The 14,796-nt window shown below is 37.4% G+C and overlaps 1 protein-coding gene across 1 annotated transcript in view; it reads left to right on the top strand.

Moving 5' to 3' along the window:
• VEGFC (vascular endothelial growth factor C) overlaps window positions 1–12,845 on the top strand; it is a 216,249-nt gene extending 203,404 nt beyond the window's left edge. Inside the window, exons 5-7 of the mRNA XM_089684063.1 lie at window positions 1,750–1,859; window positions 3,653–3,986; window positions 12,324–12,845. Coding sequence (XP_089540189.1) covers window positions 1,750–1,859; window positions 3,653–3,986; window positions 12,324–12,429 — 550 coding nt within the window. The 3' untranslated portion in view covers window positions 12,430–12,845. The remainder of the gene's footprint in view (window positions 1–1,749; window positions 1,860–3,652; window positions 3,987–12,323) is intronic.
• The last annotated feature ends 1,951 nt before the right edge of the window (window positions 12,846–14,796 follow it).

The following is a 14,796-nucleotide window of genomic DNA, read 5'->3' as shown; positions in this document are numbered from 1 at the left end:
ATTCCCAAGGTATATTGATCCTCAGCACACTCTAGAGGATTTGCTCCCACATTAAAAAAAGAAATTAGAATATATCCCTTCACACAACTTATGTTATATTAAAAGTATGTATAATGTTCTATGTCAGTGGTCTCCAAACTGTGGCCCGAGGGCCAGATGTGGCTCTTTTCTTGTCTTCATATGGCCCTTGAAGTACTATTCCTCCAACTGACACCAATGATGGGGCACTATTCCTTCCACTCACACCAATCATGAGGCACTATTCCTCCAACTGGACACCAATGATGGGGCATTATTCCTTCCACTGAACACCAATGATGGGGAATTGTTTACTCCTACTGATGCCAGGGCATTTTCTATTCCCATTGGCCCTGGTACGGCCCCCCTAATGCCTGAAAGACCAGAAACTGGCCCTTTGCTTACAATGTTTGGTGACCCCTGTTCTATGTCCTCATAATAACATGATACAGAAACAAAATCTTCATGACATTATACCGACGTCTCTGTAACGTGTTATTAAAGTATTTTTCTGTATCCTAGAAATACAAAATAACTTGTGTAACATATAGCTTTCTGTTACTCCTGCCAGGAACTCTTATGATTTGGTCATCATTATCTTTATGTCATATTTTAGAAAAGGTGGCTATAGGAGTTGTTATTTTAAAGAGATTTTGTGCTGAAAAAAGAAAATAACATTACAGGTTGGTAGAAGGTACCATAAGGTCAAGTTATGGTAAGGAGAAGTTAGGTCCTGCTTTCCAATTGTAGTGACTTTCCATCTGACAACGTCTGCGTTTGGGGAGCTTTGTAGTTATTGAGTACCACTATGCCTGGTTGTTGCAAAGCATACTGAAAATCATTATACCACATCCAAGGGCAGAAATGGTATTGCATACCTTCTATCGAGAGCATTTGTTAAGTCACTTGTCTACAGTAGTGAACTCTATAATAGAAAACAAAGACAGTCATTTCAGACACTTCAGATTATATATTTTGAATCAATAGTACTTGTATATCTAGGGGCAGCAAACATTAATGTTTAGTGAATGAAAATTTCAGGGTGCACTTTTGTTTAAAGCTTTTGCCAGTGTTGAATTGTAATAAGACATTTTCCAATATATGAGTTTTGTTAATTAAAAGCATATATTGTAAATCCTCCAGAAATAAGTACAAGTGAGTTTAGATTAGGGTTTCTCAATCATAGTTCCCCCAGATATTTTTAGGGGTTCTTTGAGCAATGAACAATTTCTGCTACTCAGATAAGTTCCCACTGACACCATTGATATTTTTAGCTCTCTGTAAAGAGAACAATTCTTCTCAATGAGCACAAGTTTAAGGAGCATTCTTTGTACTATTACACTAACATAAATTGCAGATATAGTAATTTTTAGAAGAGGTTTCTTGAGACCAGAAAGTTATTTCAAGGGTTCCTCTGTGTTGAAAGGGTTGAGAGGCTGGTTTAGAAGGCACTAGTAATACATTGGCACACATTATGAGGTAGTTTACATACTTTGACATGTCCATGGAGGTGTTTAAAAACATCTAATAATATAAAATACTTTATAAAAACAATGGGGTTGAGAACCAGTCTGAATCACAGATCCTTTAGCAGAGAGCAGCATCATTCTTGCGAGGGGAGGGAATAGAAGTACAGAGTACAAAATATTGAAAACCTGTAATGTTCAAATTACTTCTGTGAAAGTTTGCTTTTTTCAGATTACTATATGTAACATCATATTTCTTTTTCAGCTGTCAAGTGGCAAACAAAACTTGTCCTAAAAATTATGCATGGCATAACCATTTGTGCAGATGTATAGAACAACATGACTCTGGGTTTTCATTAAATCACGAGGAATCAGGTAAGAGATTCCCACCATGTTGAATACATTAGGAGAGAATGTAATTAATTATTTGCTGTACTGATGATCTTCATTTCCTTCCCTTCTTTCCAGTTGTCATGTTTATACCTTATATTGTACTTACATCTTGCAGAGTATAGGATAATTAGGCATATTAGAAGGTGGTGATGTAATATCACATTACTGCCCTGTTTTCATTATTATGAATAATGTGTGCAATACAAAATTTTTTTTGTGCTATCAAGATAAGAAAATTACAGCAAAGAAATATGATCCACATTATATTCTCTACATACTGTCTAAGTTTCCCATGCATGATCATCGATCATCCATGTAATTTAAAGAAAAGGCTTGTAATTATCCTGCAGACATTTTATTAGCTCAGATCACAAGCAATATTGCAGGTAAGTTGCAGCATAGATTCTTTTTAATGAGCAGCATCATGATGACATGTTATGTCACTGACCAAATGTTAAAAATTACAATAAAACTCAGTTTTCTAGCGGCTACCCCAAATCAATTAGGAAGGTAAAGCTGGCTACATTTTGTTCATCACCCATACATTTTGCATGGAGGTATCTCATGAAGAGTATATCACATACACTGTATAGCCAAAAGTATTCGGTGCTCCAATTTGAGTTCAACTGTTTCCAGTAAAGAGTACTCCTAAAACTACAGCTTACAAAGGGATTTTGGACAAACATATGCTTCCAATTTGAATGTGTGATTACAATTTTAGGAAGGCCCTTGTTTGTTTCAGCATGATTGTGACACACATCTTCTAGAAAGCCTTTTCAGAAGATCAAAGAATGTGATAGTTGCAGAGGTAGTGCGGAGGGAAGGGGCACTGTATATAAATGCGCATGGTTTTGGAAGAGGATGCAACAAGCTTATATGAGTGTGCTGGTCAGTAGTCCACAAACAATGCTATAATATATTATATAATATATTTAAATCCAATGAAATATGGAGGAACCATTTTGTGCTGTTCAGAGAGTTCAGTTGGAACTATAGTCAATACATTGTCATCAGCTTTTTCAGTGAAAGTAGAAAAACTGTTTAATGAAATAACAGTGTTCAACACAAGTAATCTGTGTTTAATCATTTATATTTATTTTCACATCAAAAAATGATATAAATTCTGCAGATGCTGAACTAGGTGAAAGCTGAACCTTAAAGTCTAACATTGCAAGGTGATAGTAGATCCTTTGCTCCCTACTGTTGCTCAAAGTCTCTCAAAAACCTAATCCTGCTAGCAGATCATCTAAACCATGTATTGCATCGTGGGAAGTGGCCAGGATCATGCCTATGCTCCCACTGTCAGTAAGTTTACATTTAACAAGGCACTTTGGGAGGACTATGGGTATATCTGTAGGTTTCAGTGTTAAAACAAAGCTATGTCTGGCAGCTTGTGTTGCCTTTGATCTTCAAAAAGTGCTTTTTTACCCCATCCCCTCAGTCTGGATGGACCTTGACCTACACTTTCATGTGCACCAATTTAATAGATTTGTGCCTGATTGCATGTTACCCCCTACTTGTGAACTGGAAGGTCATTGCATAGAGGCTTCCTATGCACTGCATGTTTATTACAACATGTACCAGAAACCCAAGTGAAGGTGCATTCCTGGGTGCAAGTTAGGAGCAGAGATAGGTAGAAGTGAGGCGCTCTGTTTCTTTGGAGCCTGATTTTATTGACAACTTCTTTATACCTTTCTGGCCTGTTTGACTAATGCAGTAGGCAAAGTTTATTTCATGTTTTAGTTTTCATTTATCTTGTTTTTGCTTGATCTTAGATTCTGGTGAGGAATTTCATGATATTTGTGGACCAAACAAAGAACTAGATGAAGAAACCTGCCAATGCGTTTGCAAAGGTGGATTGTTACCCTCCAGCTGTGGCCCCCATAAAGAACTGGACCGAACATCTTGCCAGTGTGTTTGCAAAAATAAACTTCTATCTACTTCCTGTGGGACAAACAAACAATATGATGAAGAGAGATGCCAATGTGTCTGTAAAAAGACCTGTCCAAAACACCAGCCACTGAACCCTATAAAATGTGCCTGTGAATGTGTAGAGACGCCAAACACATGTTTCCTCAGAGGAAAAAGATTCAATCACCAAACATGCAGGTAAGCAGACATGAAGAGTGGTGCAGTATTTGCCATATAATGCACTAAAGAATGCAGTACTTTTAATAATCAATATAACAAAGGATTTTGGACATTTAGCTAAAATGGTAATACATTTTTACAGTAACATGTAACTCATTTTTTTAGTAGAGTAGGCAAATGCTAGAACCTGTCAAAGAAGGGTTATAAAAAATACGCCAAGTAGTTAATGTGGAGAAAACAAATAAATAGATCCAAACAAGAATCTACCCTCTTTCAACAAATAATCCAGCTATATGTGCAACAACAAAATTTTCCCCATATAATTTATACTAAATCATAAAGTCCAGTGTCTCCGTGATTTAAACCAAATAGTAAAAAGTCCAGTGTCTCGATAAAAAAGAAGAAAATAAGAGAAGATGTATTTCTTGCAGTGTTGATTGTTGTGAAAAACCTCAAAAATAAAGAAACTCACAATAGTGCATTACCATAATATCACCAGAAAGAAGAGAAAAAAAAAAAATTATATATATATATATATATAATAACTTATATATACACATACATGCACACACAAATGTGTATCTTAAAATTGTGCAAACTTTAAGTGAAAAAATATATATTAAACACTTGTGAAGAAACCTTCCAAAGACGAAAGGTAATAAAACACTCGTGCTCATAAAATCATGAAGTGATCCACTTAGTGAGATTCCTACCCACACGTGACACGTCTAGTGAGTAAGGCCAATATACCCTTACCAACAGTAGATGGAACTCACGCCTTTTTTTTATATATTGTATGGAAATCCTCCCAAGAAACTTTGTCCTCCTCTCCTCCTTCACTTTTTGTTAAGGTGATATTAACATGCCATCCACATACATAGATCTATGAAGCACGACGTATCTCCATATATGTTTAGAGTTTTAATAAATCCACTTGCATTTGGAGTTGAAAACATAAGCAGTATAGACAAATAGGACTAACCCCACTAAGTGGGGATTACCAGGCAGTTCCCACAGTTCCCAGGCAGTCCACACTCGACTATCTAGCGATTCCCCAACAAAGATGGCCGCTGTGATACTTCCGGTTCCTGCTCCTTGCGTATGACGTCACTTCCTCTTGACGCGTTTTGTCACATCCGGGACTTAGTCTTATGACGACGAAACGCGTCAAGAGGAAGTGACGTCATACGCAAGGAGCAGGAACCGGAAGTATCACAGCGGCCATCTTTGTTGGGGAAACGCTAGATAGTCGAGTGTGGACTGCCTGGGAACTGTGGGAACTGCCTGGTAATCCCCACTTAGTGGGGTTAGTCCTATTTGTCTATACTGCTTATGTTTTCAACTCCAAATGCAAGTGGATTTATTAAAACTCTAAACATATATGGAGATACGTCGTGCTTCATAGATCTATGTATGTGGATGGCATGTTAATATCACCTTAACAAAAAGTGAAGGAGGAGAGGAGGACAAAGTTTCTTGGGAGGATTTCCATACAATATATAAAAAAAAGGCGTGAGTTCCATCTACTGTTGGTAAGGGTATATTGGCCTTACTCACTAGACGTGTCACGTGTGGGTAGGAATCTCACTAAGTGGATCACTTCATGATTTTATGAGCACGAGTGTTTTATTACCTTTCGTCTTTGGAAGGTTTCTTCACAAGTGTTTAATATATATTTTTTCACTTAAAGTTTGCACAATTTTAAGATACACATTTGTGTGTGCATGTATGTGTATATATAAGTTATTTTATATATATATATATATATATACTGTATATATATAATTTTTTTTTTTTTTCTCTTCTTTCTGGTGATATTATGGTAATGCACTATTGTGAGTTTCTTTATTTTTGAGGTTTTTCACAACAATCAACACTGCAAGAAATACATCTTCTCTTATTTTCTTCTTTTTTATCGAGACACTGGACTTTTTACTATTTGGTTTAAATCACGGAGACACTGGACTTTATGATTTAGTATAAATTATATGGGGAAAATTTTGTTGTTGCACATATAGCTGGATTATTTGTTGAAAGAGGGTAGATTCTTGTTTGGATCTATTTATTTGAGTTTAAGCTTTCAGGGGTTGAAAGTTCTTTCCAATTTGGAATCAGTGTAGGTGAAAGGGTGTTTTTTGTTTTCACATTACATTTATATCATTTTCACATTATATTTATAAATGTGGAGAAAACGCTTATAGATGCACCCACTGTCTCGAAACTTCGATTAGTGATCCATCTTAAGGAACAACTTAGAGTCCTTGTGGCTAATTCTGTTGCTCAGCAACTGCTCTGGATGAAACAGACGTTTTATCATTACACTAACAAGCCCCATAGGATGTTAGTTAACAAACTGAAAACTCCTTCAACACCTACCATGCCTGAATTTTTATTTCAGACAGATGGTACCCCTACCTTCTGTCCTCAGCAAATTGCAGAAGTGTTCGGATAGTATCACCGTAAACTTTACAATTGTCTAGCATCAGACATATACCCCCCTTTCCATAAAGACTCCTTTGACACTTTCATTTCCACCCACTGTCTTCCCAAATTAAAAAAGGAAGATAAATTGGTTTTAAATGCACCCATTACTATGGAGGAATTATATACTACTTTTAAGGAATTATCATCACATAAATCACCAGGACCAGATGGATTCTCTTAAACATATTATAAACATTTTATTGCTGTACTAGGCCCCAACCTATTTGAATTTTTCTCCTCTTTATTTAAAGAAGATGTCCCCCACTCACCATTCCATCATTCATATATTACGGTCATTCCTAAGCCGTGGAAAAACTTAACATCTCCAGCCAATTACCGACCAATTGCACTATTAAACACGGATTACAAAATTTTTACGAAAATTTTAGCAAATCGTTTAGCCCCTTTATTACCCAGATTTATCCACAATGACCAGGTGGGCTTCATTCTGGCAAGACAAGCAAGAGATAATATCAGACGTACAATTAATTTGATAGTTGTACTGCAGGGCTCACGAACGCCGGCACTATTATTAAGTTTAGACGCCCAAAAGGTATTTGATTGTTTAGGATGGCCCTACATGTTTGAATTACTATGGCATATGGGAATGCAGGGGCCTTTTTTTAATGTCATACAGGCACTATATTCCAAACCTACTGCTCAGGTTAAACTCCCTTATGCTACCTCCGCGAACTTCCCCTTGCTAAATGGTACTAGGCAGGGATGCCCTTTGTCCCCGCTTTTCTTTGTATTATGTCTTAAACCATTGGCGGTAGTGATCAGGGTGCATCCAGACATAGCAGGAGTAAATGTGAAGGGGAAAGAATATAAACTTTCACTTTTTGCAGATGATGTTCTAGCCATAACCAAACCTCATTTATCACTGCCCCCTTTGTATAAACTCTTGCAAGCCTTCGGGGATCTGTAAGGGTATAAAATAAACACTTCAAAGATAAAAGCCATGCCCCTGAATATTCCACCCCAAGATCTACTATTACTTCAACAAAATTATCCATTTTGCTGGTGCATGTTGGCTATTAAATATCTCAATGTACTCCAACCTACGCCCAGTTATTTAAAACTATTTCCCACTGTTTCAGGAAATTTACACTCTTCTTAAACAATGGGATTTGCATAAGATATCCTTCCTGGGGAGAATAAATGTTTTAAAGATGACTAGCCGAAACTGCTTTATTTTTTTGAGACCCTACCAGTTGCGATCCCTCGTCTCAATTGCAGGCCTTGCAACGTGCATTTCTTAGATTTATCTGGCATGCTAATTAACCTAGGATAGCATGGTCAGTTCTCTTAATGCCTAGAGCCTCTGGAGGCCTGGGAGCACCAGATATTACTAACTATTACTATTACACCCATCTGAGACAAACATTATCATGGTTCACCCAGAAGCCCCATAATAGATGGTCGGAGATTGAATTAAACTACATACACCCAGTCCCCCTTGCTCATTGCTGCGACCCCATCACTACATAATGCCTCTCCCTCCAATACCTATGTTGCGTGAATCTATGAAATTCACTCTTAAGATTTGGTCAACTTGTTTAAAATCACACCAATTGCTATCTAGATGCTCCCCATTGTTGAACATATTGTATAATCCAGAGATTCCGGATAGTCTGTCCTATTTGCAGATGCATCCTTGGGCTGATTGTGGAATATTACAGCTTCGTCATCTAATCAGTCCTGCTTCACGTAGGACTCAATCGTGTGAAGAGATTAGAACATGGAAGTCCACAATACCTGTATCGATCAGATACACTTATTTGCAGTTTTGTCACTTCTTCCACTCCCTGAGCTCTTATTTAACATTAAACCTCCCTACAGATTTCGAGAGGATAGCGATTAGAGGTCCCTCCCAACAACACCTTATCACCTCTCTATATAGCTTGCTTTTTAATAGGGAACATATAGCTGAGAAGTCACATCGATATATGAAGAGGTGGGAAGAAGAACTTCAGTGTTCAATTTCTTTAAAGTGTTGGTAGGCGATATGGGATTCTGCTGCCAAGTCCTCTTGCTGTGTTGTATACAAAGAAAATATATATAAGGTGTTGATGCATTGGTAAAAGACCCCGTGGTACTCCATGCAATTAGCCCAAGCTTATCTGATACTGTAGATGCTGGAGATGCATGGATGGAGTGGGTACACTGTCACACATTTTTCTACCCGCGGATTGTGGGATATTGGGTTATGATTCAAAGGGTATTGGAACAAGTACGTGATGCTTAAAATAAGCAAAAGTGAACGAGCGCAACTTAATACAACTTGATGCAGATTTAGAAGAAACAGATAAAATAATATGGAGCTGCTAGCATAAGAGGTATACCTCGGCACCTCAGTAATAAATAAAAATCTAAAAAATGCAGCCCTGCCCCTGACCCACTTCATTATCTTCTGGGCTTACCCTTTAGGGGTATTCCCAAACCGTCTAAACGGTTGGGACTACATATTTTGACAGCTGCAGGAAGGGTGATACCGCGTTTTTGGAAGTCAGTAGATATACCATCACAAGACCATTTCATAGGAGCGATCTCTGAAATAAGGGAAATGGAATATCTTACGGCCTTAGTGGGTGAGCATTTGGGTATTTTCCACTCCATTTGGGGGGCTTGGGATCATTCTCCTTTTAGGAAATTTACTTGATCCCCTCCTTTATCACCTCCTCTCATATAGTCTGGATTCTATATTATATATATCATGCCTTTGACTAATACTGCAATTTACTGAAGTCTGAAGATATGCAGGTTTATAACGTTTCATGATTTTAAAGAATACTGATTGACATGCTGTTTATATATGTTCATGCTTTTCTTGACCTTGTTTATTTCTGAACCGATGATAGACTTCTGTCATTGTGACGTTTATACATGTTGTGTTTCTGTTGAAATTGTGTCCTGTCTTAAAATTTGTGCTTTGGTCCTTAATAAAAAATTTACAATTAAAAAAAAAAATACGCCAAGGACCTCTATAGTCAATATCAAAAATTGGTAGGTACATGTATAGTTGCAATCATACCAAAAGCCAAGCTACTGCTGACTTCACCCTGGAATAAATTGGTGTGGTCACCAAAACTCATCAACATATTCTAAAACAATCAAGGGTAATAAATTACCCCAAAAGTAGTTTTCTAAAGGGATCATGCAGCTTAATAAAGCATGGCTTTATTGAAAATATAGTTACAAAAATGACATATATAACAATTAGCTAAAACCACTATAGTTAAAAAAGACCATGTTCCCTTGTCACCTAGGCAGCTGTTCACTCAACCCACATTCATTCATGAAAGATGGTATTAGATACCCTAAGTAAATAATAATAGCTGGACTACAAGAGGTCTAACAAGGTAATTGAGCAGGTAGTGAGTGGCATTCGAATATGTATGTGTACATCTTCCACTATAATGCATTCTCCAGGTGTGAGTCACTTATGAAGGGATAATGTAAGGCACATCATTCACAATTCACATAGGGGACCATTACAGTCTTGAATATCTCCTAGATGCCTATAGGGTGGCCCATTATAATCCTACGTTCAAATAGTCAATTTTAATGGACAACAGTCCGGGTACAAAATGGTATTCAGGCAAGTGAATGTCCCAAAAAAGTCACCAAATTCCAGGAGCCTCAATTTTCAACCAATATGTAGCATAATAAGGCTCTAAAACACCAATATATGCAGATCATAGACTTCAGCTCACCCAGCCTTCTGAGTTACGTGTGTCCATCGGCTACATCAGCAGGACTCCGTAGTGTTACAGTCTTTTCACTGCTCACCAGGTGGTGACATGTATGGCCATCACCACTGGTTAGGTCTCCAAATCATATAAATATATGGATAGTCCAGAGTAGCATGTAAGGCTCGGGTGGCGTATTAGCCCATTAGATAAATGGTGGTCAAAGCGAGACAGCCACTGTGCGTGGTGATGTCACGTACATCACATGCATGAGGATGTGGAATCCTACATGTTTCGCCCAATCAACTTGGGCTTCTTCAGGGATAGGCAGGGCCAGTCTAACTGATTTATTTATACCCTGTGGACTGTCAATAACCTACTTAGCCACAAGATGTCACCCATCCCGCAGATTTTTTGCTTGGCATTTACCAGCTGAGGGAGTGTGCCAACTATCTCAGCAATAGCCAGTGACTTAGTAAGTACATTCTTGTTCTCATTCTGCTCCAAACCTAGTAATGATCCTAGCCAGTGTCTTCAGATCCTCACCTGTTTCAGGGAAGGAAGGTGGATTTATTAGACTGTTTTTTCTTTTTGACCGTGTATTCTTTTCAGCTCTTCTAATCACTTTATGTGAATAGCCCCTGTCTCTAAATCTGCCACATAATTTATCTGCTTGCCTTTTTAAATTTGTTATCCTCAGTACAGTTCGTACATGCCCGCAGAAACTGACCCACCGGAATGCCTTTTATTAGTGATTCCGGATGATGGCTGTCCGCCTTGAGTAAAGGTGTTTGCAGCAGTTTTATTTACGAAACGTACATGTCGCAATTCTTCCTTCTAAAATAGAAATCTGCAGGTCTGTGCTAGAACCTGTCTGTGTGTCTATTGCAGATTTTTCCTTAATTCCCATCTTGTTAAAACATTGTCAGTAGGACAGGAACTGAGGGTAAATTTCTCTGAGTCTCAGCAGTAAAAACCAGACAGGGGTTCTAATTATTCCCCACTCTTCCAAAGCTAGAAAGGTTTTTGGCTTGACTTACATTTTAAGGTTGTAAATGTGAAGGGGTTTGGGTCAATTTAATTTAAGTTGTTTATACAAGTTTTACAAACAAAAAAAGACAGATGGTTCCCACAGCACTTTGGCCTAGCTAAAGGGAAATTACAGCAGAAGGAACCTGTCCTGAGACAGGAATTTACTGAATAAGTTCTGTAAACAGGCTTTTTTTTACAACAGAGGGGCAACAAAAAAAAGACAAAGCTTTCATTGAACCTAAAGCTCTGCCTGCTGACTCAAAAGGATATATCCAAATAATGTATATATACTGCCCAGTTACAATATGCCCAACACGCATCACTGGGCTTTTTTCTGGCATTAGTGCAGTAAAGGCTTCTTTCTGGCAACTGGATCTGCAGCTCATTTTTGTTCAAGTATCATCATATTGTGCTCCTTGATACAACCACCTTGTCTTTTTCCAGAGATGCCTGAGGTTACCTGTGGGTTTTCTTTTTATCCTGAACAATTCTTCTGGCAATTGTGGCTTCAATCTTACTTGCTTTACCTGACCTTGGCTTGGTATCCAGAGATCCCCAAACTTTCCACTTCTTAACAAGTGATTGAACAGTACTGGCTGGCATATTCAAGGCTTGGATGTCTTTTTATATCCTTTTCCATCTTTTAAAAGATCCAATACCTTGTTACGAGGTCTAGCCTGCTCAGTGCATCCATATGAGCGCAAACAAACTCAAACAATAATTGCAATTTAAAAAGCCACAGGTCTGGAAAATTACCCTTTAATTGCCATTTTAAACTGTGTGTGTCACCTTGCGTGTCTGTACAAAGGCCAAATATTCCAGGTTATGTAAACTTTTGATCAGGAACATTTGGGTGTTTTCTGTTATCATTATGATTTAAAAAGGAACCAAAATGTGATAATAAATGACTTCATGTGATCACTATCCCTAAATAAAAGACAGTTTTTTTTTTGCATGATCAGTCATATTTTCAATATCAGTGGCAAAATGTCACAATTTCTGCCAGGGTGTGCAAACTTTTGAGCACAACTGTTTGCTATATATATATATATATATATATATATATATATATATATATTCCTTGCATGCCAATATAGAATGTGATAGATTTCATTTGGAATTCATTACTTCATTTTCCTGTTTTCAGTTGTTATAGACCACCATGTAAATCTCGACCGAAACGCTGTGACCCTGGTCTATTCTACAGTGAAGAAGTGTGTCGCTGTGTTCCTGCATATTGGAAAAGACCATAAACAAACTGATTCTACAATCAGAGGATATATTTAATCTGCTTCTGAACATAGAGAAGACTTTGTCCTGTTTTAAGTATTGGATCAACTTTTCCATTAAGAACCCTGTTCAGGGTAGAGACGGTGCAATTTGCATCAGGCAAGTCCAGATCTACACTTAAGGATCGTCCAAGATTTTTTATTTTCCCATTCTAAGGGCTTGAAAAGACATTTTTCTGCAATGATATGCAAGTCCATATTTTCCCTGTGATTTTTTTTATCAAGATAATGACTATATAATTTATTTCCACTAAAAATATTGTGCAGCCTCTTTGTTTATAGCAATATCAATGTAAAAGCGCACTGTGATTAATATTTTTATATCATGTAAAATATGTTTAATAAAAAAAAGAACAGAAACTTGTACTATAAACCACCAAGTATGCCCAGTTGGACTCCTTTCTGCACCTCGAGAGTACATGTATGTAAAGCATTTTATTTTTTTACTCTAAGCTGTGTGTTTTGGATATTGTAATTGAGAGACTTTAACCTTATGGAAGATTACCATCAGAATTGCACTGGTGTCATTTTTGCAGACCTTACAGCGCAACTCTACCATCCTAGCTTGTTCGATAGTGTAAGACAGAGACATGGAATAATCAAATATGTAAATAGTATTTTTGTATTTCGTACTTGTTATTTGTCTTTGTCTTTCACTCAGTCTATAGGCTCATTTCACTAAGATATAATGATCATTATTTGCCATGAAGGCTGTTATTTTCATTACAGTGAGAAAAGAACATATCAGTCCAATGGCTGAAATTAACTATTGCTATATCAAAAAATACATGGTATCATTTGGCAATTAAGTCTTATATGTCTACAGGGTGCAATGGTGTCTATTTTTTTTTCTGCACTAAACTTCCAGGTGTAGCGCAATGATTTAAAATATTTCAAAACGTCCAAAATATATATTTTTACATTCTGCATGCATAGCTAAATGGTAGTGAAATCCAATTTTATCTTATGTAGCCTATTGGTACCTCTAGAACCTGCCAAAATATATTGAACAAGAGATGTAATACGTATCTGGACCTGCTGTGCAAAATCATATTTGTCAGCAAGGTAGAATTGCTTCTTGGAATGGGCCTGCACTTTAGTTTAAATTCAGGCCTAAAGACAGATACCACATACTATTACCTTTAGTCAGAAAAAGCTCTTCTGGTCCTATCTTTGATTACGTTTTACTTTGATACTGAGGCCTGACTCTGCCCTTAATTTGCCTATTGAGAATGCCACCAGCTATCATCAGGAGGATGAAGTTTGGTAAAGCATAGCCACAAAGTTATGGGAAGGTAAATCCCTTAGTAAAACCTAATCAAAGATAGGAGAAAACTTTAATTAAATTTTATAGAAATAGAACACTCATAAAAGTGTGGAAATACAGCCAATAATATAGTGTTTATAAAAGCATAAATGCAGGTATAATAAAATAGGAAAACATGAGACTGCCCATTGGATTCACTCCTTCATGAGATAAGGACATGGAAATATAGATGTAAAGGTTTGTCAATGACTATAACACAAATAACAGATACTAAAATGACACAGTTTTATTTTATAATCCTTAAAAATGCACGCAAACATAAACCTATATCAATGTTTTAAACAATATCCCTGGAATTCATAAAAAGAGCTTCAGGACCAAACATAGAATAAAGGTGTCCAAAAAGCACATAGCTCACTGGGGCGACCATGCACGATAGGCTCAACGTATCCTTAACATGTCATAATTTAGAGGACATGTGGTCAAATGCAAGCACAAGGTCAGGGGAAGGCAGATCCCAATATCAAGGTAAAACTTAAAGATGGACAGATAAAAAGCTTATCTGATTAATAAAAATAAAAGTATCACTCTCATGGTATCTGCTCTTAGGCAAGACTTATAGAATACAGTTACTTGGATTTATTTCTGTAGATTGTTGAATTCTTGTTTCTTAAAGCCCAACTCAGAGAAAAGTAAAAGTCCTCCATTGCAGTGTGGATGTGCCAAAACTGCAGAGGTTAAAGGCTTGTTTAACCTTGGGGATGGTAGAAGAATTTGCCTTACTTGATCCTCTGCTGCCCCAGCAAATGGTACTTCCCTACACTCTGGCAGTGGAACTGTCCCTCAGCATCCTTATGTCCAAAGCAGGGCTATTGTCCCTGCATTGGTCTTAATGATGTGCGGGGCATCTCACCTCCTGAGTGCAAGGGAGAAGAGGCTGCAGGGGCTTTGCAACAAAAAGGAGCCTGTGGGAGTGTAGAATCTGGTAAGTAAAACTGCTTTATTGAGTTCCCTAGAGTTAGGCATAAATAATCAGTTATTCCTTGCCTTGTGGAGGCAGCCCC

Source organism: Staurois parvus, unplaced genomic scaffold (genome assembly GCF_062004578.1).
Source record: "Staurois parvus isolate SC_StPar_1 unplaced genomic scaffold, SC_StPar_1.0 ptg000334l, whole genome shotgun sequence".
NCBI classification, from domain to species: domain Eukaryota; kingdom Metazoa; phylum Chordata; class Amphibia; order Anura; family Ranidae; genus Staurois; species Staurois parvus.
This window is presented reverse-complemented; position numbering and strand designations above follow the sequence as displayed.